General features: G+C 38.3%; 1 protein-coding gene across 2 annotated transcripts in view; it reads right to left on the bottom strand.

Moving 5' to 3' along the window:
* ubr1 (ubiquitin protein ligase E3 component n-recognin 1) overlaps positions 1–22,572 on the bottom strand; it is a 68,408-nt gene extending 45,836 nt beyond the window's left edge. Inside the window, exons 1-8 of one of the 2 annotated variants that reach the window (XM_051722879.1) lie at positions 22,355–22,572; positions 11,791–12,056; positions 8,897–8,975; positions 8,113–8,223; positions 3,168–3,295; positions 1,813–1,951; positions 447–509; positions 208–331 (exon numbers count right to left, since the gene is read on the bottom strand). In XM_051722879.1, the coding sequence (XP_051578839.1) occupies positions 208–331; positions 447–509; positions 1,813–1,951; positions 3,168–3,295; positions 8,113–8,223; positions 8,897–8,975; positions 11,791–12,056; positions 22,355–22,390 (946 nt within the window). In that variant the 5' untranslated portion in view covers positions 22,391–22,572. Of the gene's footprint in view, positions 1–207; positions 332–446; positions 510–1,812; positions 1,952–3,167; positions 3,296–8,112; positions 8,224–8,896; positions 8,976–11,790; positions 12,057–20,565; positions 20,733–22,354 lie in introns of those variants that run through there. The other variant, XM_051722880.1, reaches the window with a different exon arrangement.
* Positions 22,573–24,508: the final 1,936 nt, after the last annotated feature.

Consider the following 24,508-nt stretch of genomic DNA (forward strand, 5'->3'; position numbering starts at 1 on the left):
TTCATATAGAAAACTTTATTTCTTTAAAATATTGAAATGCACAAAAAAGTCATATGTAACTTATATAGATTATTTATACATATATTAAACTCATTGTTGCCACATTTCTTAGGAAATATCATGGGACGTCGCGTTTCCTGTGTAGTCTCGCCACTGAAGTTGCATCAGTCTTGGTGTGAACATGCCTTAATGCTCTCAATTCTCTACCTGAGTAGCCGTTGATCTTCTGGAACCATGTACCGAGTCTGAGGGCAAAGGTCTGATGAGCCATCACAGCAGTGTGAAGGATCTCCACCCGCAAAGGCTGCTGGGTAATTTGCTCTGAGTTATGCTGCAGAGGAAACACGGAGACGGGTGAACGGATACTCTGAATTATTCATTACATATATAAAGCTTTGATGATGGAAAATGAATGTATTGGAATAAAGTATAATGAGGATGTTTACCCTGATACTTTCCTTGACTTGTTGGCAGGAACTTAGAGTACCTCTCTTAACTGCTCTCCGTCCCTTTAATAATAGTAACAACACCAATGAAAAGTTTGTTTGTGCAATAGAAGAATACTTTTCTTTGATTTTGCTGTAGGGCATGCCATTATTCTGTTTAACAAATATAAATATAGCTAAGCTTTGAAATGCATATGTATTAAAACTGAAAAATTATTGAACTATTGTGCATGACAACGCGGAGACACACAGCATGTGGAGACTCATGCTACTCTCCACAATCCACGCACCACTTACCACGCGCCCCACTGAGAGCGAGAACCACTAATCGCAACCACGAGGAGATTACCCCATGTGACTCTACCCTCCCTAGCAACCGGGCCAATTTGGTTGCTTAGGAGACCTGGCTGGAGTCACTCAGCACGCCCTGGATTCAAATTCGTGATTCCAGGGGTGGTAGTCAGCGTCAATACTCGCTGAGCTACCCAGGCCCCCTAGATTAGTGTACTGTAATGTGTGAAGAGTTTTGAATTTTTGAAAATGTGATTCCAATTAGTGACCTAGAAATTGTAAATATTTCTTATTCATTTTACTGTATTTAATACAGTTTCTTTGTTATACATTTTTCAAAATCCTAAAACTTGGTTTATCTCCTGGTTTCAATTAGATTTTAAATCCCAACTTTTGAATCCCACTGTAAGTCACATGGAGTACCAGTACATGATACATCAATACATCCCTGCTTTGAGATTAGTAAAAATGTATTGGGCTGTATAATGGATTACAGAAAGATGCTACACAAACATGACTGTTGTAATTTCAGATAGTTATTCATCGTATCAGAGTGGGAACAGTGAAGATCTGCACAGAAAAGGCTGTGACTGAGATATTCCTCGATGGTCATCACTAATGAAATCTTCCTGAAGCTGTTTGTATGCATTATACTAGTAGATTGTGTTTATTAGACAAGGAAGCATTTCTTTTTGACCTCAAGACAATTGACTGGCAATCAAAGTGAGTAATATCTGATTGAGGCAGTAAAAAAGGCTAGTTCACCTAAAAATTATGATTTTGTCATCATTTACTCACCCTAATGTTGTTACAAATGTTTCTTCCGTGGAACACAAAAGGATATGCTAGGCAAAATGACAGCTCTGACTGAGCACCACTGCATCTTTTATTTTTCCCACAGAATGAAAGTGGACGGTAACTAAGGCTGTCATTCTACCTGACATCACTCTTTGTTTTCCACAAAAGAAAGGAAGTCATACAAGTTTGTAACAACATGAAAGTGAGTAAATGAGAATTTATAAGAATACTATTTTTATTAAATATTTAATTATTAAACATTATTAAAGTACCACACCTCCTTGTCAATGACAGCAGTGCATGTTTTAGCCTCATTTGGGTCGCAGTTGATAGCTCGCTGAAGTGTGTAGATGACATGGTCGTATGAGTGATGTTCATCATTGTAGAGCACACAGAAGTAGGTGTCCTCCTTCACTCTAAACACAACATTAAATAACAGTTTGTCTTTAATACAAAATAGTAAATGCATGCTAAATGTTTGAGTGGTGGGGGACGGGGCTAGTTGTCCCACTTTTTACTCAACTGAATATTTCTCAGGGTAGGCTTCTTTGTGAAAATCAGTTTTTTATATAGATACAAACCTGATCTGATCTAAAATCCATATTAGGTATAGTTCACCCAAAAATGAAAATTCTGTCAATTTACTCACTCTCATGTCGTTCCAAACTGGTATCACTTTATTTCTTATGCAGCACACAAAAGGAGATTTCTTTAAATTAATATAACAAACTTTCTTCTCAATAAAATGGCAAATGGATAGTGGCGCATTTTAAGCTTAAAAATGATAATTCATCATTCTCTCAACCTTATGCCATCTCAAACTCATATGACTTTCTTCTGCGGAACACAAAAACAGATATTTTGATGGAGACATGATGTAATTATATATCCTTACAATGCAAGTCAATGGGGTCCTACACTTCCAAGCTCCAAAAAGGACAGAAAAGGCAGCATAAAGGTAGTCCATACGGCGCATGTGGTTTAATCCACGTCTTCTGAAGCGATACGATCAGTTTTGGGTGAGAACAGACTAAAATGTAAATCCTTTTCAACAAAAAATCTTGCCATCTGCAGTATCCTAGGCAATCATGATTTGAAGCCCGCATGTACATGGGCAAAGCGCAGTTACATATTTGTCTGGATAAACTTTTAGCTGCCTTAATGTCCTTTTTGGAGCTTGGAAGTGTTGGACCCCATTGATCTTTGTTCGTGTTCCGCAGAAGAAAGAGTCATACGAGTTTGAGACAGCATAAGGGTGAGTAAATGATGAGAGAATTATCATTTTTGGGTGAACTGTTTTAAACAAGGACCCAAAGGTATAAAAGTAGTCCATGCAAATTCTGTGTCATATTCCAAGGTTTTGATGAGAAACAACCCAAAACATTTTTAGTAGTTTAAATGAAAAGTCAGTCATTTGAGTTTAGAACAACATGAGGGTGAGTATATTATGACAGAATTTTCACTTTTGGGTGAACTATTCCTTTACCTGTCTTGCACTAAGCTGCATCTCTGGCCTGCAACAGGAAGTAGTACTGTTTAAACCGGTAAGATAACCTCTTTTACTAAACTTTTCATGGAGCTACATGTAAAGTATTGTTTTGGACATTGCATGTTTAACATTAGTTCATTTACTTGGGCTTCAGCTCTTCTGAGAGTTCATCATCCTCCTCCCAAACCAGCATGTCAATAGTGTAACTCAGCAGCACCTGGAACAATGACTGAGCCCGTTCCTGGAGGCCTGGATCCATCACACACTCATCCTGTAACACACATGCACACACACACTTCTGTGATTTCATAACGGAAGATTTCGTGCAACAGATTTCATAACTGCATCTTGTCATTCAGTGAAGTTTGTACTTGTTCAAAGCAACAGATGCTAATAATCGACTAAAAATCATTATCTGGCATTCCAAGTGTTTTCACTATTGATATGTACGTTCCTACAACGTTTATGCTTAAGCAAACAACGTTTGTGGTCAAACGGCTTTCCTTTATCGGTGTAAGGTCACAAACAGCTTAAGAATTAACCTATTGACACATGTAGATTTTTGCCCATTACCGGCGTTCTATTCAATGAACGTATGTGTTGTGTGCATACCTCTTCACGGATTGAAGTCAAAAGCAGAGAATAACTCAATTATACCAAATCTCAAGTAAACATGGTTTTCCTGCTTTGTCAGATTTTTTTAATAAGCTGATTTCTGGGAGTAATCAGCATATCGGTGTGCATGTAAACAAGCTCAATGTCACTTGTTTTAGATGTATTAGGTGAAAGTTCAGCCAAAACCTAAAATTCTGTAATCATTTACTCACACTTATGTCTTTCCAGACCCATAAGATGTAATTATTTACATTTTTTCTACAAAAGGAGTAATGCTATAGGCACTATTTTCATACAATGAAAATGAATGGTTACGGTATTATCAAGCTCAGAAACTGGCAAAAAAAAAAAAAAAAAATCCTTTAAAAGAAGTCTATATGACTCGTCAAGACTTGTTACACATGTTTGACGCCAATGACCATCAGCGAGAACCAATTCCGCTTAATGTCACTGACATCAAAACGTGGCTTAATGCGCCATATTTAAATGTACGAGGACGAAAATGGAAGAGCTAAGGGGAACATTCCAGTGAATATTGATTTAAATATCATTTAGAGTTTTTACTCTCACCAAAAAGCTGTCGTTTTGCTTAAGAAGGCTTGGAATATAGTTCACTAAATTTTAAGGACTACATTTATGATATTATAATGATACCTTTACTGTCATTTTTGCAGCTCAACAGCATCCGATCCCATCTGCTTTTATTGTACATTAAAGAGCATTAGGGACATTCTGTAAAATGTCTCCTTTTGCTTTCAAAATAAGAAAAAAAAAATCATATAGGTTTAGAATTAAATTGATGAGTAAATGATAACGGTTTGTTCATTTTTGAGTGAACTATAAAATCCATGTTGTGGTTTCATTGCCGTTTTAAGTATTTTAGGGGCAGAAAGCTTGTAGAGAGAGGATGTATAATTGTTTATTCTCATAATGTATATTTCTTCAAATCCTCAATACTAGAAGATCATAAGCTGAAACTTCTAAAAGCCAGTCCCAGGGGAGCCTGTGTAGCTCAGCGAGTACTGACGCTGACTACCACCCCTGGAGTCACAAGTTCGAATCCAGGGCATGCTGAGTGAGTCCAGCCAAGTCTCCTAAGCCACCAAATTGGCCCGGTTGCTAGGGAGTGTAGAGCCACATGGGGTAATCTCCTCATGGTCGCTATAATGCGGTTCTCACTCTCGGTGGGGCGCGTGGTGAGTTGTGCGTGGATGCCGCAGAGAATAGCGTGAAGCCTCCACACGCGCTATGTCTCCGCGGTAATGCGCTCAACGAGCCACGTGATAAGATGCGCAGATTGACTATCTCAGATATGGAGGCAACTGGGATTCGTCCTCCGCCACACGGATTGAGGCGAGTCACCACGCCACCACGAGGACTTAGAGCACATTGGGAATTGGGCATTCCAAATTGGGGAGAAAAGAAAAAAAAAGCCAGTCCCAGCAGGTAAATCACCAATAACAGTGCTTAGCTACAGAAAACAAATGTGACTTTCCACAAAACATGACAAGAGCACTTTGAGCAGCATATGTTTGCCCTTTCGGTTTAATGACGAGCTGTCATGTTCATTATGTGGAGGTTTAGATCTCCCGACAGTAATAAAAGCCAGCCTGGGGCATTCAACACAAAAAGGCACCTGCTGTTTTCCAACAAAGGTGAGGACGTGGTGACTGGCCATGAGCATGTGTGGATCTGGAGTCTGATCTTATCAGAGTGGATCTATTGAGTTATCTGAACACTGAACCAACACCATCTGTTTTTAAAATCCAGGCCTTCTCCTTGAAAAATAAGCCCAAATCAGCACACTAGCTATTTTTCCTAGCTAGAAATCAGACACGATAATATTCTTGACTTGTGTTATAGTTACACTGCAGGTTGCTAAGGTGTTCTTAGAGTAGAGTAAGGAACCGAAAAATAAAAATGTGGCATTGCACCCTGGAAATTTAAATAAATCCAATGTATCCTTTTCCAGCTGTATTTACACATTTTAATCTTCAACGTTAAAGTGAAAATAACATGTTTAATAATTTCAGAACAATTAGTAAAAATGAATTAGTAAAATACCTGGTTTAGATAAGTGACCAGCCCCCTAAAGCCTAAAGTATACTTCGGTCAGACACGAACGCCGAGCGTTCGAGCACAGGATGCGTGACGCAAATCTCGTCATCAGCAGAGTGCTCGAGCACTGAACACGTGCAGCCCGATTTTTCTAATTTTCTAAATGTGTATGCGCCTGGAATTATTTGCACTAATTAATGGGTTCACAAGGTGGCAACACTCACATTTAAGCTATTGCTGTCAATGTTAGAAGATGTAATCGCCACTAAACATCATCAGGAAATGAAGGTAAAAATAACCACAGTGAATGTGCAAGTCAAACGCGGGTGTGTGTGGAGGTCAGGAGTTACCTGCATTTGTATAGCTAGAGTCTGAAGGAATATAAAGACACCTTTATTTGTCTAAACTCCTAAGGAGAAATAGTCCAGTGTCTCATAGCTGTCGTAGCGCGCATGTGCCAACCGCCTGTGTATGCGTGAACAGTAAAGTGGAATATCCTTTAACAGGCTCGTGTTTGACTGTACGCAGACACGGAGCATTCGTGTCAAAAATGGAAGTCTACTTAGGCCTTTAGAGTAACCATTACAAACTTGCTCAGGTCACCTTTTCAGGTCACCAGTCACCCTTCAGATCACACACCTGGCTATTTGGCCCCCACCTGACATCAACTGTAGTGGTTTTGATTACTTAGAATAAAACTGGCTGTTGCATGAGGATTCCATTACTAGTAGTGCATGGTAATGAATTCAAGAATTAAACAAGGTTGGAAAGGTGCTTTAAAAAAGGGCTTCGGGATAAAATTGTGGCAAGGCACAGGTTAGGAGAAGGGTTAAAAGAAATTTCAAAGCCTTTAACTATCCCTCTGGGTATAGTGCAGAGCATTATTAAGAAGTGGAAACCACCACTACCAAAACCTTTCCTAGATCGGGCCGTCCCTCCAAACTCGATGACCGTGCCAGGAGGATATTGATCAGGGATGCTTTCAAGAGGCCAAAGGCAACTTTTAAGGATTTTACAAGCCCTTATGGCTCAGATTGATTGGTCTGTGCACGTGTCAACAATCTCCAAAGCTTTACACATAGCTGACCTGTATGGCAGAGTGGCAAGAAAGAAGCCTCTTCTGAAAAAGTGCCACACTAAGTCTCATTGGAAGATTCTGATGCCATGTGGCAAAAGGCTTCGTGGTCAGATGAGACAAAAATGTAACTTTTTGGACTGAACTCCAAGTGTTATATTTGGATAAAACCAAACACAGCACACCACCCAGAACATACCATACCTACTGTGAAGCATGGTGGTGGAACATTATGTTGGGACTGGACAATTGATCAGGATTGATGGGAAAATGGATGTTGCCATGCACACCCAAATTCTTGAGGAAAATCTGTGGCCCTCTGCTTGACAACTGAAGATGGGCAGGTGGTTCACCTTTCAGCACGACAATGACCCTAAACACACTGCCAAAAAAATGCAGTGGCTTAAGGATAGTCAGGTCAAAGTCCTTGAGTGGCCCAGTCAGAGCCCTGACCTAAATTCAATAAAAAAAACCTGTGGATGGACTTGAAGAGAGCAGTCCATCGCCACTCACCCCACAATTTGACTGAACTCAAACAATTCTGCAAAGAACAATTGGCAAATATTCCCCAATCTAGGTGCACGAAGCTAGTAGATAGATATCCAAACAGGCTGATGGCTGTCATCAAAACAAAAGGTAGCTCTATGAAGTATTAATTCCAGAGGTATGAACCTTTTCAATCCCTTTTATTCCAGTTTATCATCTTTAATACCATTTTTGGAACTGTTGCCTTTTTATTTCCTTTACTTGAATGTTGTAAGGCACAATATCTAAATAAAACTTACATTTCAGGCTGTAAGACAAAAAAAGTGACTACTGCAAATAGGTATGATGATTTTTAATAGGCACTGTATAATTAGGACAAAAATTGTATTGTATTTATGCTGCTTCTAAAATGTCAGTAAAAAGGCATTAGGTCTCTGAGGGCAGTAAACACAACAAGTATTGCATTCTTTTATATATATATATATATATATATATATATATATATATATATATATATATATATATATATATATCTACTCTTAAAGTACTAAAAAGGTTATGCTGATTGAACTTGATTTGTTAAAAGGACTTATAATCCTAATTTCCGAGCCCTGCCTGAAGATCCCTGCTTTCTGGTGTTGCATCACAGACATCCTGTGTGTCACTTTCCCACACACTTTGTTTTTTCCCAGGCTTGAAAGAATGTGCTGGAGTTTACAAATGCCAAAGTGTTCTTTACCACTGGTCAAACTGCTCTTCTGACCTCAAGGCAGGAAGTTAGTTCATCAATTGTGCTCATGGAAAAATCTACAACCGTATACAACATAGAAGAGCTTCTGGACAATGAACTGTACCGTTTCCATAGAGACTGATGTGCCGGGGTCGTGTTGGGAGCAGCAGGGTCCGGTCTTCCATGCCTCCAAGTCTCCACAGTCACAGAAACCACCTCCTGCTGATGCATGCATCTGTGATGGTGTAAAATGTTTGTTGTGCAAAATAAGTTGCTTTTATCAAACTATTAAAAAAAAAAAAAAAAAATCAAAACCTCACAAAAATCAAAACTCTACTTTTAAAGAGAACAGGGCTTAAAGGAACAATTCGCCAAAAAATGAGAATTCGGTAATTATATACACACTTGTATGTTGTTATTCTTCTATGAAACACAAAAAGAGAAAAGATTTTTGCTAAATTGTTAAATAGCCCTTACCATACAACAGTAGTTTATAGTGACCATGGGCTTTTTAAGCTCCAAAAAGCACACACAATAGAACCCATAAAAGAGAGTGACCCGTGTGCTACATTATTTGTCTTCTAAAGCCATACGATGGCTTTGTGTGAAAAAATGTAATTGTTATTCATTGATAATCTTCATGAAGCATGCTTCCATTTACTTGCCTGTGAAGGAGCTTGACAGATAGTCACTATGAACTCCCATTGTATGGCAAGCTACATACAACTGTTAAAAATCTGCTCCAAGGAAAACATAGCATACGGGTTTTGAGTAAATAATGACAGATGTGAACTTTTTGGATGAACAAATTTATTGTGAGGAAACTATTAATACTGCAGCAAAACTTAGTTTACTTTAGATTGTTGTTTATGCCCAACAAAGATGACAAAGATTTTGAGAGAGTGTACCTTGTAGCGATGACTTTTGTGCACGCTTTTCTGGAAGCATTCCATGCAGAGTACACAAGTGGGATCTATCGCACACTCCCTGCAAATATATACAGAATAAGAATGTTTTAACAACCTTGTAGACCTTATACACTAGATAAGGAACTTCGGACTCGTTTTGCAAGTAATTTATACACAAACGCAAGATTGATATTGTCACAACATATAATGTTCAGCTTTCTTCTGGGGCTGCAGCAAGTTACACTATTTTCAGCTGCAGCAGGATTCTTCAGAAACTCCATAAACGTACACTTAAGTGTGTACGACTCAAGCTGAAGGATCAATGGCAAATAAGGATGTAGAACATGATGAAAATAAACTAAAATGTAGTTTAAAACACATGTGCCAAGTTCTAAGAAAAATGATCTTTGTTTTATATTTGTTTCATGTGTTTTTGAAAGTCCTTTAGACAACTTTGAATTAAAGTTGGATTAAAGATAAATGATGGCAATAATTAAACATTGGTTCAGTTCTGCCTTGGCTGAGAGCTTTTCATTTGTCAGATGTTTTGATTATTTTCGACAGGAAAATAAAATTGTTTTTGAGAGGATCTCACTGGGGTTGTGATGTTTTCTTGGGGTTATTCCATTTGACAACCTAAACTAAACTTACCATGTAATATAAAAATGTTAAATTATCAGATTTTTGTAAACGTATTGATCTTGACATTTTGACCATTGATGAAGGTCTCCAGAACCCTGTAAAACCCCCATTAAACATAACCTGATTAATGTTTGTCACATGAAAACAAAATGCCTTCCAGCATGTTGGCAATGCCACAATGACTATGATTTAAGTTTTTTTTTTTTAAATATTACTTTAAAATAAAACTGTTAATGACTTTTTTTTTATGTAGGATTGTGCCAAACTACCCAATAAGTAGGGCTGTTGCGGTGGCAAATTTTTATCATTGCGGTGGTTAAGGGTCAACCATTGCCAGTGAATGGTGTTGTATGTTGGGGGCAGTGGAGGGGTACGCACAAACTAAGAGTTTATTGTGGATCAATTGTTGAAAAAGTGCGTCATTGAACACAGAATAGAAATTAAAACCTTTGAAAAATATCACAAAAAACAATACAACAAAAAAAAAAAAAGATAATAATTTGCATTGATTTTAAAATGTCTGTCGGTTATTGCACCAATAGCCTTATATGAAGGTAACACGTGTTACGCCTCCTAGGCGTATGTTTCTGTGTTTTTCTTTTCTCTGCGTGTGTGTGTTTTGCTTTCCAAGTCTCTTGATTCCATTGGTTCAATCAAGTGCTGTTGCTTCAATCAATCACTGACAAGCCATCTGCTATACAGCCAATCAGCTGTGCGAACCTGAGGAATGGGAGCCTATATAAAAACACCCAAGATGGCTGACCTGAAGAGACTCACCTGCATGCCTGTTGCATGCGTTGTTATACAACTTATTTTATTTTATTTTTTTCTGAATTGGGAACAGGTCAGGGGCCCTGCACATTTTTGCAACACGTAGTTACTAATAACACTGCATTTAGATGCAATAGGTAAGGAGGGTTTGCAACTATTTGTTACTGTACCTGACTCCTACCCACTTCCAAAGATTGAGGATTGTGTAGATAATTTTGGCTCAGCAAAATATGTAACTAAACTGGATTTACTGAAAGGATATTGGCAAGTTCCTTTCACAGCTCGAGCCTCGGAGATCTCCGCTTTTGTGACACCTGATTAATTCCTACATTACTCTGTAAAGGCCTTTGGAATGTGAAATGCCCCAGCAACATTCCAACGATTGGTGAACTTGGTTCTAGCTGAAGTACAGAGTTATAATGCCTATCTAGATGACTTGGTAATTTATTCCCCTGACTGGAAGCACCATGTCAATGTTCTTAGGGAAGTGTTCAAATGTGTTGCAAGAGTTGCTTTAACTTTGAATCTTGTTAAGTGTGAGTTTGCGAAAGCCACCATTACCTATTTAAGGAAACAGGTTGGAAAAGGGCATGTACAACCTGCTGAACAGAAGGTTGCTGCAATCACTGCCTTTACAGCACCCACTACAAAGAGATGGCTCTGTTGATTTCTTGGTACGGCTGGGTATTATAGGAGTTTTTGTATGAACTTCTCAACTGTTGTTATCCCACTTACCAATTTACTGAGTCCCTCTTTAAACTGTGAGTGGACAACTGAATTCCAGCAGGCATTTGTCACTGTAAAAGCTCTGTTATGTAGTGCTCCTATACTTGCTGTTCCAAATTTCAGTATGCCATTTAAGTTGGAGGTAGATGGCAGCGCTTTAGGTGCAGGAGCAATGCTGTTACAAGAGAGCAAGGATGCAGCTGACCATCCAGTGTGCTCTTTCTCCCGTAAGTTCAACAAGCATCAGTTCAAGTATTCCACAATTAAGAAAGAGGCTCTGGCAATGCTACTTACTCTGCAACACTTTGAAGTTTATGTTGGTTCATCTCCTGTACCTATAGTAGTCTTTACATAACACAACCCACTGACATTCTTGTTTCGTATGTATACCCACAACCAGCACAATTGGCTCACCGCGGTGGGGGGGTTGTCATGGTGATCCTAGCAGCCCTACTGATAAGGTTTTTCCAGCCTTATAATGACAATCTTTGTTGCGATCTCAGGACAGTTACACCACTTTTTGACATTATGCTTAAAAAAAAAAAAGTATCAAAAATACACTTAATACATATTAATTGTAGAAGAGGCGTATTGCAGTTATTGTACATTTGAAACGCATTTTTATATTTTTGGAAAAAATTTGTAGGTCAAACATCAAAAAATAGGCACCACTGCATTGCCCCCCAAAAATGTATAGCAGTTGATGGTGACTGCATAAACTGTGAAGTCATTTATTAAGGGGATTTTGCTCTAACCTGCAGGAGTAGACTGTCTCGCCTTCTTTAAAAACACGTCCACATTGCTGAGAAGATGAGCCACTGTTACACTGCTCTAACTTCTCCAGGCCAACACAAGGGTCCTCCCCAAAAAGGAAGCACTCCAGGGGATAGAGAAGGCGTTCCTGAATGTTTTGGTCCTCCTCTTGTTGTTGTGACTCCGCCTCCAGGCAGTAAATGAGGGGGACTTGCTCTCCCACATAGCGTAGTATTGCAGCTTTTCTGTCTGAAGCCTCAAGCCATTTCTGGTGGCAAAAAAGCAAGAGCATATATAATATGACCAACACATTAATTGTTTGTTTTTTTTTCATTATCTTTAGGAAGAACTGTGTTTGATATACAATAAAAAACAAACTGTAACTCAAATGTTCCTCCCCAGTGCAAAAAGACCATTCTTAAATTCAGCAACTTTGACTTCACTCAAAAATACATTTAACACATTTTCTCACATTTTAATGTCAATGACGCCTAAAGTATATGGTGTTCAACAACTTGGCCTGCCTAATAACATTAAGATTATCTTTCCAACACTAGAAAACAGTGGCTGAAGTGTATTTCAAACAAGGCTTCTAATCAATTCAGTCCAATAAAAGCCCAATAAAAGTAGTCTATATGACACACGCGCTGTAATCCAAGTCTTCTGAAGCATTACGATAACTTTGTGATGAATAGACCAAAATTTAAGTCATAACTCACTGAAAATCCACCCACCTGTCGAAGCTTTAAAATCTCACAAGACTGCCTTCAGAAAAATGGTGCATTAATTCATTGTGTCAAGTTTGACATCACTGATGCCAAACTCTATTGGTTCTAGGGCTGAAACAATTAGTCGACGTAATCGACATTGTCGACAATACAAAATTTTCCTTGTCGAATAGTCGTTTGATGTCATTTAACATAACATGAGATCACATTAAACTCTAATGATGGTGCGCGAGAGCAGCACTGCAGCTCGCGCCTAACTGAGGAGAGGAAGAAAACACTGCTCACAGTTCAGATGCACTCTAAACTTTCCAAACAGCTTCAGGTGATGTAGATTGCAAAGTGTGAGGGAATTATACAGAAATACAAAATAAGTAAATACAGAAGCACTCTCGTTGTGGAGCCAGAGCTGCAGCTCCGCTTAAGCAAAACTTGCATATCAGAGCATCTTTAAATGAAACACCCCGGCATTACATCTTTAACGCAGTTATATTTAATGCGTTATAGCTTTATTAAAGTTCAAATAATAAGGTCAAATAAGCAGGTCATATAAATAACTACAAACTCCGACACAAGCATTTCTCTGTGCGGTCAGTGCCTCTTCTATGAGTAGCGTGAAGTGTCCCGATCTAAGGGGAAGAAATTGAAACTGCACCCAACTGATGCACACTCTGTCACGGGGATGCTCGTCCCCCTCACGCGCGCTTGCTGATGCTAGATTATAACGCGATGGCTCGCGACTTATTAAATCATAATACACTATATTGCCAAAAGTATTCGCTCATCTGCCTTTAGACGCATATGAACTTAAGCGACATCCCATTCTTAATCCATAGGGTTTAATATGACGTCGGCCCACCCTTTGCAGCTATAACAGCTTCAACTCTTCTGGGAAGGCTTTCCACAAGGTTTAGGAGTGTGTTTATGGGAATTTGACCATTCTTCCAGAAGCGCATTTGTGAGGTCAGACACTGATGTTGGACGAGAAGGCCTGGCTCGCAGTCTTCACTCTAATTCATCCCAAAGGTGCTCTATCGGGTTGAGGTCAGGACTCTGTGCAGGCCAGTCAAGTTCTTCCACACCAAACTCGCTCATCCATGTCTTTATGGACCCTGCTTTGTGCACTGGTGCGCAGTCATGTTGGAACAGGAAGGGGCCATCCCCAAACTGTTCCCACAAAGTTGGGAGCATGGAATTGTCCAAAATCTCTTGGTATGCTGAAGCATTCAGAGTTCCTTTCACTGGAACTAAGGGGCCAAGCCCAGCTCCTGAAAAACAACCCCACACCATAATCCCCCCTCCACCAAACTTCACAGTTGGCACAATGCAGTCAGACAAGTACCGTTCTCCTGGCAACCGCCAAACCCAGACTCGTCCATCAGATTGCCAGATGGAGAAGCGTGATTCGTCACTCCAGAGAACGCATCTCCACTGCTCTAGAATCCAGTGGCGGTGTGCTTTACACCACTGCATCCGACGCTTTGCATTGCACTTGGTGATGTATGGCTTGGATGCAGCTGCTCGGCCATGGAAACCCACTCCATGAAGCTCTCTACGCACTGTTCTTGAGCTAATCTGAAGGCCACATGAACTTTGGAAGTCTGTAGCGATTGACTCTGCAGAAAGTTGGCGACCTCTGCACACTATGCGCCTCAGCATCCGCTGACCCCGCTCTGTCATTTTACGTGGCCTACCACTACGTGGCTGAGTTGCTGTCATTCCCAATCGCTTCCACTTTGTTATAATACCACTGACAGTTGACTGTGGAATATTTAGTAGCGAGGAAATTTCACGACTGGACTTGTTGCACAGGTGGCATCCTATCACAGTACCACGCTGGAATTCACTGAGCTCTTGAGAGCGGCCCATTCTTTCACAAATGTTTGTAGAAGCAGTCTGCATGCCTAGGTGCTTCATTTTATACACCTGTGGCCATGGAAGTGATTGGAACACCTGAATTCAATTATTTGGATGGGTGAGCGAATACTTTTGGCAATATAGTGTATGTTTGTCACTGTGTGTTTATTATCATTAAGAAAATTGGCAATATGCAGCTTTATTAATAGAGAGAGTTTGTTTTATTGTGAGTTAAAGATGGATTGAAGTGAACAGAAAGGTGAGAGAGGGTAATCTTCGACCCATTATACACTGCAACCAAATACGTTTATGATTTGTTTTTGCTTGTTTTCCAATATAAATATCTAAAACTCCTTTAAAACAACACATTTAGCAGCTATACTGCAGAGGAAAACATTGTTATCTGAGAATATTGAATATAATATTAAAAATACAAATATTTTAAAACATCTAAAAATCCTTTAAAAAAAGATGCATTCACCTGAGAAGCAGCATATGAGATATTTATACTTGCTTTTAGAGAATAGATCTTGAATATAAGTATAGAAGTGCAGAAGTATAACCAAGTGAAAAAAGCAAGTCTAAATATCTTATGTGTTACTTCTCAAGTAAATGTAGCTTGTTTTAAGGATTTTTAGATAATTTTAAATGGAAAACAAGACAAAAACACTTGATTATAACAGGATTTTTTGCAGTGATTTTTTTACTGAATTAAACTCAATAAAAAGTATTTTTTTAATTCAGTGAATGTCATTTAGAGGTATTTTTAAAAGATGATTTTGTCCTCTTTATTGTAAGCATGTTTAATACAACCTTTTAAGTCGAGACACAAGCTGAATAGTCGGTTAAGAGCTAATGATTAATCGCTGCAATAATCGCCTGAATAGTCGAATAATTGTTAGATTAGTCGATTATAAAAATAATCGTTAGTTGCAGCCCTAATTGGTTCTTGTGTAAGTAGTGACAAAACACTAGCTTGAAAATGCGGGATGGACATGGCAAGGCCTGGGAGGGATTTTCCTTGTTTCCTTGATTTTTGTGGCACATTTTATCACAGATTGTTTTGTGGAACTGCCATAATGCAATGCAGACTTTGAAAATATGCTGCTGTTTAAATAGAACACACAAATTAGACTCAACAGCACACCCACAACTTATCAGTAACTGTTGTTACTTCACAAGTGTCAAGGCTATTTACACAGAGGTTTTAAAGTTGCAGCATAAAAAAAACTTTTAAAAAAAATTTGTAATTCTAAAGGTGATAGAGAGGGTGGAAAATGAAAAAAATAGCCAATATTGTGACTGTTCTTGTTCTAAGTGGACCTTTAGGAAAAATATGTACAGTGCTGTGAAAAAGTATTTGCCCTGATTTCTTCTATTTTTGTGTATATCGCATATTAAATTGTTTCAAAAATTCTAACAAAATCTAACATAAAACAAAGGCAATCTGAGTAAAAACTAAATACAGTTTTTAAATGATAATGTTATTTATTGAAGCAAAAAAGTTATCCAATACCAACTGGGCCTGTGTGAAAACGTATCTGCCCCCTTAGTTACTAAATCCCCAAATCTATGAAACTGCATTAATAATGGGGTTCAGCTGGACTAGACACACCCAGGCCTGATTACTGCCAGCCATGTTCAATCAAATCAACACCTAAATATAACTTTTTTAGCCGCATGAATTTGGCTAAAAGATCTCACCCAGTAGCACACTATGCCAAGGTCGAAATAAATTCCAGAAATGATGAGGAAAAAGGTGATTGAAATACATCAGGCTGGAATAGGTTACAAAGCTATTTCAAAGGCTCTGGGACTCCAAAGAACCACAGTGAGAGACATTATCTCCAAATGAAGAAAACTTGGCACAGTAGTGAACCTTCCCAGAAGTGGCCGACCTTCCTAAATTCCTCCAAGAGCACGACGACTCATCCAGGAAGTCACAAAAAAGCCAAGGACAACATCCAAGGAACTGCAGGCCTCTCTCGCATCAATAAAGGTCACCGTTCATGACTACAATACCAGAAAGACACTGGCCAAAAATGGCATCCATGGAAGAGTGGCGAGGTGAAAACCACTGCTAACCCAGAAGAACATTAAGGCTTGTCTGAATTTTGACAAAACACACCTTGATGATCCTCAGAGCTTTTGGGAGAATGTTCTGTGGACTGATGAGTCCAAAGTGGAACTGTTTGGAAGAGAGAGGTCCCGTTACATCTGGCGTATATCAAACACAGAATTCCACAAAAAGAACATCATACCTACGGTCAAGCATGGTGGTGGTAGTGTGATGGTGTGGGAATGCTTTGCTGCTTCAGGGCCAGGGCAACTTGCAATAATTGAGGGAAACATGAATTCTGCTCTCTACCAGAAAATCCTAAAGGAGAACATCCGGTCATCAGTCTGTGAGCTGAAGCTCAAGCGCAACTGGATTATGCAGCAAGACAATGATCCAAAGCATAGGAGTAAGTCCACCTCTGAATGGCTCAAAAGAATCTAAATTAAAGTTTTAGAGTGGCCTAGTCAAAGTCCTGACTTGAACCCAATTGAGATGCTGTGGCAGGACCTTAAACGGGCAGTTCATGCTCGAAAACCCTCCAATGTGGCTGCAATAAAGCAGTTCTGCAAAGAAGAGTGGGCCAAAATTCTACCACAGCGTTGTGAATGACTGATCTCCAGTTATCAGAAGCGTTTGGTTGCAGTTGTTGCTGCTAAAGGTGGCACAACCAGCTATTAAATTTAAGGGAGCAGTTCGTTTTTCAAATGGGTGATATAGGTGTTGGATAACGTTTTTGCTTCAATAAAAAATATATATTTTAAAACTGTATTTTGTGTTTACTCCGGTTGCCTTTATTTTATGTTATATCTCATTTGAAGATCTAAATCAATTTAGTATGAAAAATACACAAAAATAGAAGAAATCAAATACTTTCACAACACTGTATAAATAAATATTATATATAATATAATAAATATTATATATATATATATATATATATATATATATATATATATATACACACACACACACACTATGAACAAAAGTATTGGGCCACACCTCTTAATCACTGAATTCAGGTGTTTCCATTCAGTCCCATTGCCATAGGTGTATAAAATCAAGCACCTAGCCATGCAGTCTGCCTTTACAAACATTTGTGAAAGAATGGGTCGTTCTAAAGAGCACATTGAATTCGAGCGTGGTACTGTAATAGGATGCCACTGTTGCAACAAGTCAGTTCGTGAAATTTCTTCCCTCCTAGATATTCCACGATCAACTGTAAGTGGTATTATTGCAAAGTGGAAGCGTTAAGGAACCACAACAACACAGCCACGAAGTGGCAGACCACGTAAAGTTACAGAGCGATGTCGCCGAATGCTGAGGCGCATAGTGCATAAAAGTCACCAACGCTCTGCTGACTCAATAACTGCAGAGTTCCAAATCTCCACTGGCATTAACATCAGCACAAAAACTGTGTGCCAGGAGCTTCATGGCATGGGTTTCCATGGTCGAGCAGCTGTATGCAAGCCTTACATCACCAAGCACAATGACAAGCGTCGGATGGAGTGGTGTAAAGCACGCTGCCACTGGACTCTGGAGCAGTGGAAATGTGTTCTGTGGAGTGACAAATCACACTTCTCTATCTGGCAGTCTGATGGACGAGTCTGGGTTTGGCGAATGCCAGGAGAACGTTTCCTGCCTGCCTGCATTGTGCCAACTGTAAAGTTTGGTGGAGGAGGGATAATGCTATGGGGTTGTTTATCTAGGATTGGCCTAGGCCCCTTAGTTCCACTGAAGGGAAAGGTTAATGCCTCAGCTTACCAAGACATTTTGGAAAATTCCATGCTTCCAACTTTGTGGAAACAGTTTGGGGAAGGCCCTTTTCTGTTCCAGCATGACTGTGCACCAGTGCACAAAGCAAGGTCCATAAAGGCATGGTTGGATGAGTTTGGTGTGGAAGAACTTGACTGGCCCTCACAGAGCCCTGACCTCAACCCTATCGAACACCTTTGGGATGAACTAGAACGGAGATTGTGAGCCAGGCCCTCTTGTCCATCATCAGTGTCTGACCTCACAAATGCTCTTCTGGAAGAATGGGCAAAAATTCCAACAGACACACTCCAAATCTTGTAGAAAGCCTTCCCAGAGGAGTGGAAGCTGTTATAGCTGCAAAGGGGGGACCAACTCGATATTAATGCCCATGGATTTAGAATGGGATGTCATAAAAGCTCCTGTAGGTGTAATGTGTAGGTGTCCCAATACTTTTGTCCATATAGTGTATATATACATACATGCATGCATATCTCTCTAATACATAGTGCTATGTGCTCCTACATGTTTGGTAAATAAGCAAATCATTTTGAATTCTAATGTTCTGTCATTGATTGCACTATAGGGTTATTTATGTGTTTATAAGACAAAATGGTAGTTACAATTTGACATTCATGTCTACATTTTAAGCTAACTTTGTTCTCATTCTGCCAGTCTTGATCTCAGAAACGCATCATAAGGAAGTAATTCGGGTTAGCATGATATTGTTTATTACTCCTATTACTCTTTGTTTTTATTGTTTACTGTAGTGTCTACAGTCAGCTGCTCTTGTCATTTACTTTACTACTTGTTGTGCCATGGAGAAACATGACCACACCTGGCTTGTAATGAGAAGAATGCAATATAATTGAATCCCAGATGCAGTTTAGTGTTCCACCAAAAATTATTTTTATATTTGGTGCATAATGCAGGATTTTAAAGTATAAATAAGCCTGAAACACACCGGGGACTCATTTTCTGAAATGATGAAATAAAAAAAAACATTGGCAACTATCGGCATAGATTTTAGCTGATAACCTATAGTTCCAAAAAGCAAATATCGGCACAGATTAATTGGTAAAGCTGATATATCTGTCTACCTCTAGTTCGTATTCATGAACCACAGAAAACCCTATTAAGCACACACGTATAAAGCAGTCACATATGCATACTAAATTAAACTGATAAAGAATAAGCTTGGTAACTAGTCTGGGCAACCTATTTTTTGTTAGTGTGGTCCAATAATGACTCTGAGCCTCATACCAACGTCAAAAAATTTACTTCCATAAAGAGGTATATTTTCCCCCTGGATTTGAAATCCAAGGGTCATTTTTTTAGCTTTATGAGGGCATTATTTTTGAACCATATAAAAACGTTATCCATTTACATCCAATACTTTAAATTAATCGATTCATCAACATAAATTCTCAATCTGAAGCTTTTGTGTTAAACTAGGTTTAGAACAGAATACCAGAGTTAAAAGCTTTTTGCCCCCACATTTTAAATTTCAGGGGCATTTTGGCAATTTTGGTGGCATTTTTGCCCAGAGACCTGGTTAAATTCTCATGAAATCAAATTTACCCATTTTTTTTTTTTTATTAATGTATGTTACTGGTCTTATTGTGAATGATTCATCCATGCACATTTGTTGTTTTATAAAACATTTTTAAATGTCATAACTTGCTCTTCCGGTTATATGACTGACTCTTCTCTGATGACATATACAAAGGATAGTCAGTTTTAACCACGCCCCTTCAGAAGTCATGTAAACAAACTGCGTCAAAGCAGCTAATACAGAGAAGAGGTGTATTTTCGACTGTTTCCCTCTCAAAATCCTGTTCCCAACACGAAACTACCTTGGTTACGCACCCGCTGGCATGAATTTAAATTAGGAAGAAATAACAGCGAATTCGCAGTTGTGTTCGAGACATTTCATGCCTGAATGCTTCCAGAGTTTATTACTACTGAATACAAAGCAAGTCTGATGTTTCTGAAGTTTATTAATATTTTTTAATGCAGGTATCTTGAGATGTACAGCATGAGAGAGTGTCCTTTATTCTTTATATTTAGTGTATTGTGATTAAAAACGTTGTGATCTTTTACTCGCTTGTCTCTCATTCATCTGCAATGGGCACAAGTCTTGTTGTAAGCAAAGACCGTAATGTGCTGTATGCGTTTGTGGGCTAGTTATAGATTAATGTTTCAGTTAGATCATCGTTCAGTTCTCAAAACAGTTTTCTCAACCACCATTTGTGAGGCGAGTCACTTCGCCAGCACGAGGACTTAGAGTGCATTGGGAATTTGGCATTCCAAATTGGGGAAAGAATAAAAATAAAACAAAAAACATAGATTTGGCAACTGGCTGGAAATGTTTACATTTCACTCACCAGTAATTGTGTAGTATAGTGGTGCAGTATTCAGCAGCGAGATCCTTTAACTGCTTGTTGAGAATCAAAGTCGTTCTGTGTAATGCGTGTCCAAAGAAGAGATCCACGGTAGAGCTCATTGGATCCACGCAAACCATTTGTAATGGCACGTGTTCAACAAATCAATGTAAATACTTGTAAATATTACAAATTATGCAATTAAACAAACAAGTAACAAAAAAGTAATATATTAAATATAAACTATTAATATCTTATTTATTGATTGAATACATGGATTTGTTCATTTTTAAAAAGCCAAAGTGTGACCAAAATGAAGAAAAACTAATAACATATAATAAACAGTCAAATTAATATTTTTGTAAAGTACCTAGTTAGAAGGTCCCCTGTATAATTAACAGAATTAGCTGGGAGAGAATTTCTTTCATATGTAAGCAAATGGGACATCATAACTGAAATATAACCACATGAATCGATATTGAATCAAATTAAAATTGGAAAAGCGTGTGAATTGGAATTGAATTGGGAAATCAGTATCAATACCCAGTTTAAAACAAACACATTTTTATTACATAAAAAGCAATGAACTTTCCCTAGTTCTTTTATGTCACAGTATTCTGTAATAATTAATTGTGATATTAAGCACACTGACCTGGTGAGGAAGGACAATCCACATAAAACCTGACACTTTTTTTTTTTTTTTTTCAAAGTGATGGTTATTTCCAACTGTCAAATCTATGATGAGTGAAACTGCATTATCTTTGAGATTATCTTTGTTTTATGAAAACACAGAACCTCTGCACTGCCACATTATGTAACAAAGACACAACAACAAACCTCTTATTTTCTACCTTGGAAGTTGTTAGTGGTTCTGCCACTAACATTCACGGCCTAGTTTCTGTCTCAGAATACAGACAGGAAAATAGTTAATCTGGCACTTTTCAGGCAGCACAGAGACACTATGGGTACCACTTCTTATCTCAACATCACTGTGTTCTCGCTTCGGAATGATGAAGAAATCAATCAATTCTATGGATGTCATTTATAAAAAATAATAGAATGCAATCAAATGTACACCAACCATATGTTAATGGTTTAGCTTCCTCTAAATTAGCTTAACTATTAGCATGTGGTTGGTTTACATTTGCATTGCATTCCATCCCAGCAAATATAGAAAACATGTCCCTTATGTTCATAAATGTAAAAATAATAATAATAATAATAATGTTTTGACTGTGCTGTATTAAAAGGTGTCACTTCACACTTCACAGCCAAACACTTGCTAAGATAGTAAGATACTGTGTCTCTCAGAAGGTCCAAGTGCATCCAATTTACAAGATAAACATATCACTATTGTTGAATTCTGAGCTCTCTAATGTTATATCGCTATCTTATAGTCAACAGTAAATGTAATCAACCCTCTATAGTGTTCACATCTGTACATAAATTCGTTGTTAAAAGCATCAGATCATCGTTTATATGTTAAAAATAAATTCCAGAAAATACTGTTAAAAATAAGCGATGATCTCGAATAGATTTAGATGATCTAGATTAATATTAGCTATCAATTTGGTTGTTAGGTCTGCATGTGTTTACATGGAAAACATTAAACATGTCAACAAAAAGCTGCTATCTGAGCAATATGTTCCCCGTTAAATCTTCAATAACACAGAACCTCGAGGTTTGCCACGTGGAACTAGCATATATCTTACCCTGTCAAAAACATAACCAATAGCAAAATAAATGACATGCATACATTTGTGTTTTAAGTTATTAAAATCAAATGTTTTACCGAAATCAACGGTCCTCCGTTTACAGACTCCGCCATGATCCAAATGCCGCAAACTGCACCACAGTTTTGCGACAGTATAAAAGTACGCACTTTGGCTTAATCGTTTACTCATTCACTAATCCAAATATAGTGAAAGCCACTGAGTACGCTATATATGAAATCAATGAACGGAATGTCTATTTACACTAAGTGCAAATAGTCCATCTTGTTGGCAGAGTCTATTTACACTAACTCCGCCCACCACTGCTCGGGCCAAACTCAAGACGGCCACGACAGATATATTTGGGGTCAACTGCTAATCAAATGAAGACGGGCATATTTCATTTTTTTCGCGATGGGGCAGATATATTAAACTGGTTAACGGGTTAGACATTTAGTGGATTAAGAGATTGGATAACTAAGTGACTATTTGCGCTCCAATAGTCTGGTGGAAACACAAGATTTTACGACAAACTGCGCCCCCATTTGCAGCTGTAGTAGCTCTGGGGCTAGGGTTGCCAACCGTCCCGTAAAATACGGGATCGTCCCGTATTTAAAGATAAAATGATTCAATACGGGACGCGGTTTGTCCCGTATCTAAACTGGTCAGATGGCGTCACTGTGAAATCGTTCCAGATCGCCAATTTAACATAGATATAGACTGGAAATTTTGCCTATGGTGGGTAAGGGACCGTCTGAAAAGTCCACACGTTGTGCTAAAACGTGCTATTACCGGAGGGTGTGGTAAGGGACCGTCTGAAAAGTCCACAAATGGTGGTAAAACTGGAGTTTTTTCCTATATAAATGTTCAATAAGATCAAACAATGTATGAATACAATTATAAAGACAAGTACAGGTGAAGGAAAACTAGCTAAATAAAAATGATTAAAAAATGTTTTATAAACCATCCAAAATGTATACATAAATAAGATAAAGAAGACAAATAATCGAAAAAATTAAAATAAATATATTTTGAACATATAAATGATGTATTTTTTTTATATAAGTCATGGGTCAGGAAAGTTCTCATTTTAGCATATAAGAAAGGATATCATTTTTTTTTTTTTATTATTAATAATGCATATTAACACATTTATTGCCATTAAAGTGTCCCTTATTTTAAAACTACAAAAGTGGCAACCCTATCTGGGGCCCTGTCCCAATACCAACTCTTGCGGTCTTGGCCACTTGAGTGCACATGCACGTGACAGTAAGTAAGTCTTCAAGACTGTCTCATGTCTAAAACATGCCAAAGCTCAGTGCACTTAACCCGCACTAAATCCACACTAGTGCAAATACCACCTCAGAGCGGTCTTTCAGGCTAAGTGTATCCCAGAGTTCATCAGGCTCAGGGGCCACACCCCGCCTACCCGAGCGATCGGTGTATTTTCGCCATGATGAGGTCAAGTGAAGCTTTTCAACATAAGTTATTTATTATAATCAGAAAGTGAAATGTAAGTGAAGCATATATGTATTTGAGTATAAATGAAAATATTCAACATTATATAATGTGTTTGGATGACTTAATATCAGCATCATAATTACAAAATATTATTTATGTGTATATTTATATACCTCTTTGTTATCCTTCTTGCCCAGTAATCACCTTACGTTGTTTGTTCTTGCCTAATACTGTTGGTGATTTTGGTCATTTATCAGCCAGTGTGGCATACAATATGCGGTCTAGTAAATGTTATTTTAAAATTAAAAATGTATCAACCACTACCACAGGTTCTTTCTCATCTTTATGTGTTTAAAATATACACTGGTGGCCAGAAGTTTGGAATAATGTACAGATTTTGCTGTTTTGGAAGGAAATTGGTACTTTAATTCACCAAATTGGCATTCCACTAATCACAAAGTATAGTCAGGACATTACTGATGTAAAAAACAGCACCATCACTATTTGAAAAAAGTCATTTTTGGTCAAATTTAGGGTATGTTTACACGACAACGATGTACTAAAAACGGAAACGTTTTTCCTTTGCGTTTTTGAAAAGTTTCGCTTACAGACGACAACGTTGTCAAAACGATCCCCGTTCACACGGATCCGCGAAAACGACTAAAAAGGCTGTATTATGCATGCCAGGCCAGTAGTTGGCGATATCACTTTGTAAAGAAACACTACGCGCCTGCGCACATAAGCATTCTTCCACTGAGCGGTGAATACAAACA

Source organism: Myxocyprinus asiaticus, chromosome 17 (assembly GCF_019703515.2).
Source record: "Myxocyprinus asiaticus isolate MX2 ecotype Aquarium Trade chromosome 17, UBuf_Myxa_2, whole genome shotgun sequence".
Taxonomy (NCBI): Eukaryota; Metazoa; Chordata; class Actinopteri; order Cypriniformes; family Catostomidae; genus Myxocyprinus; species Myxocyprinus asiaticus.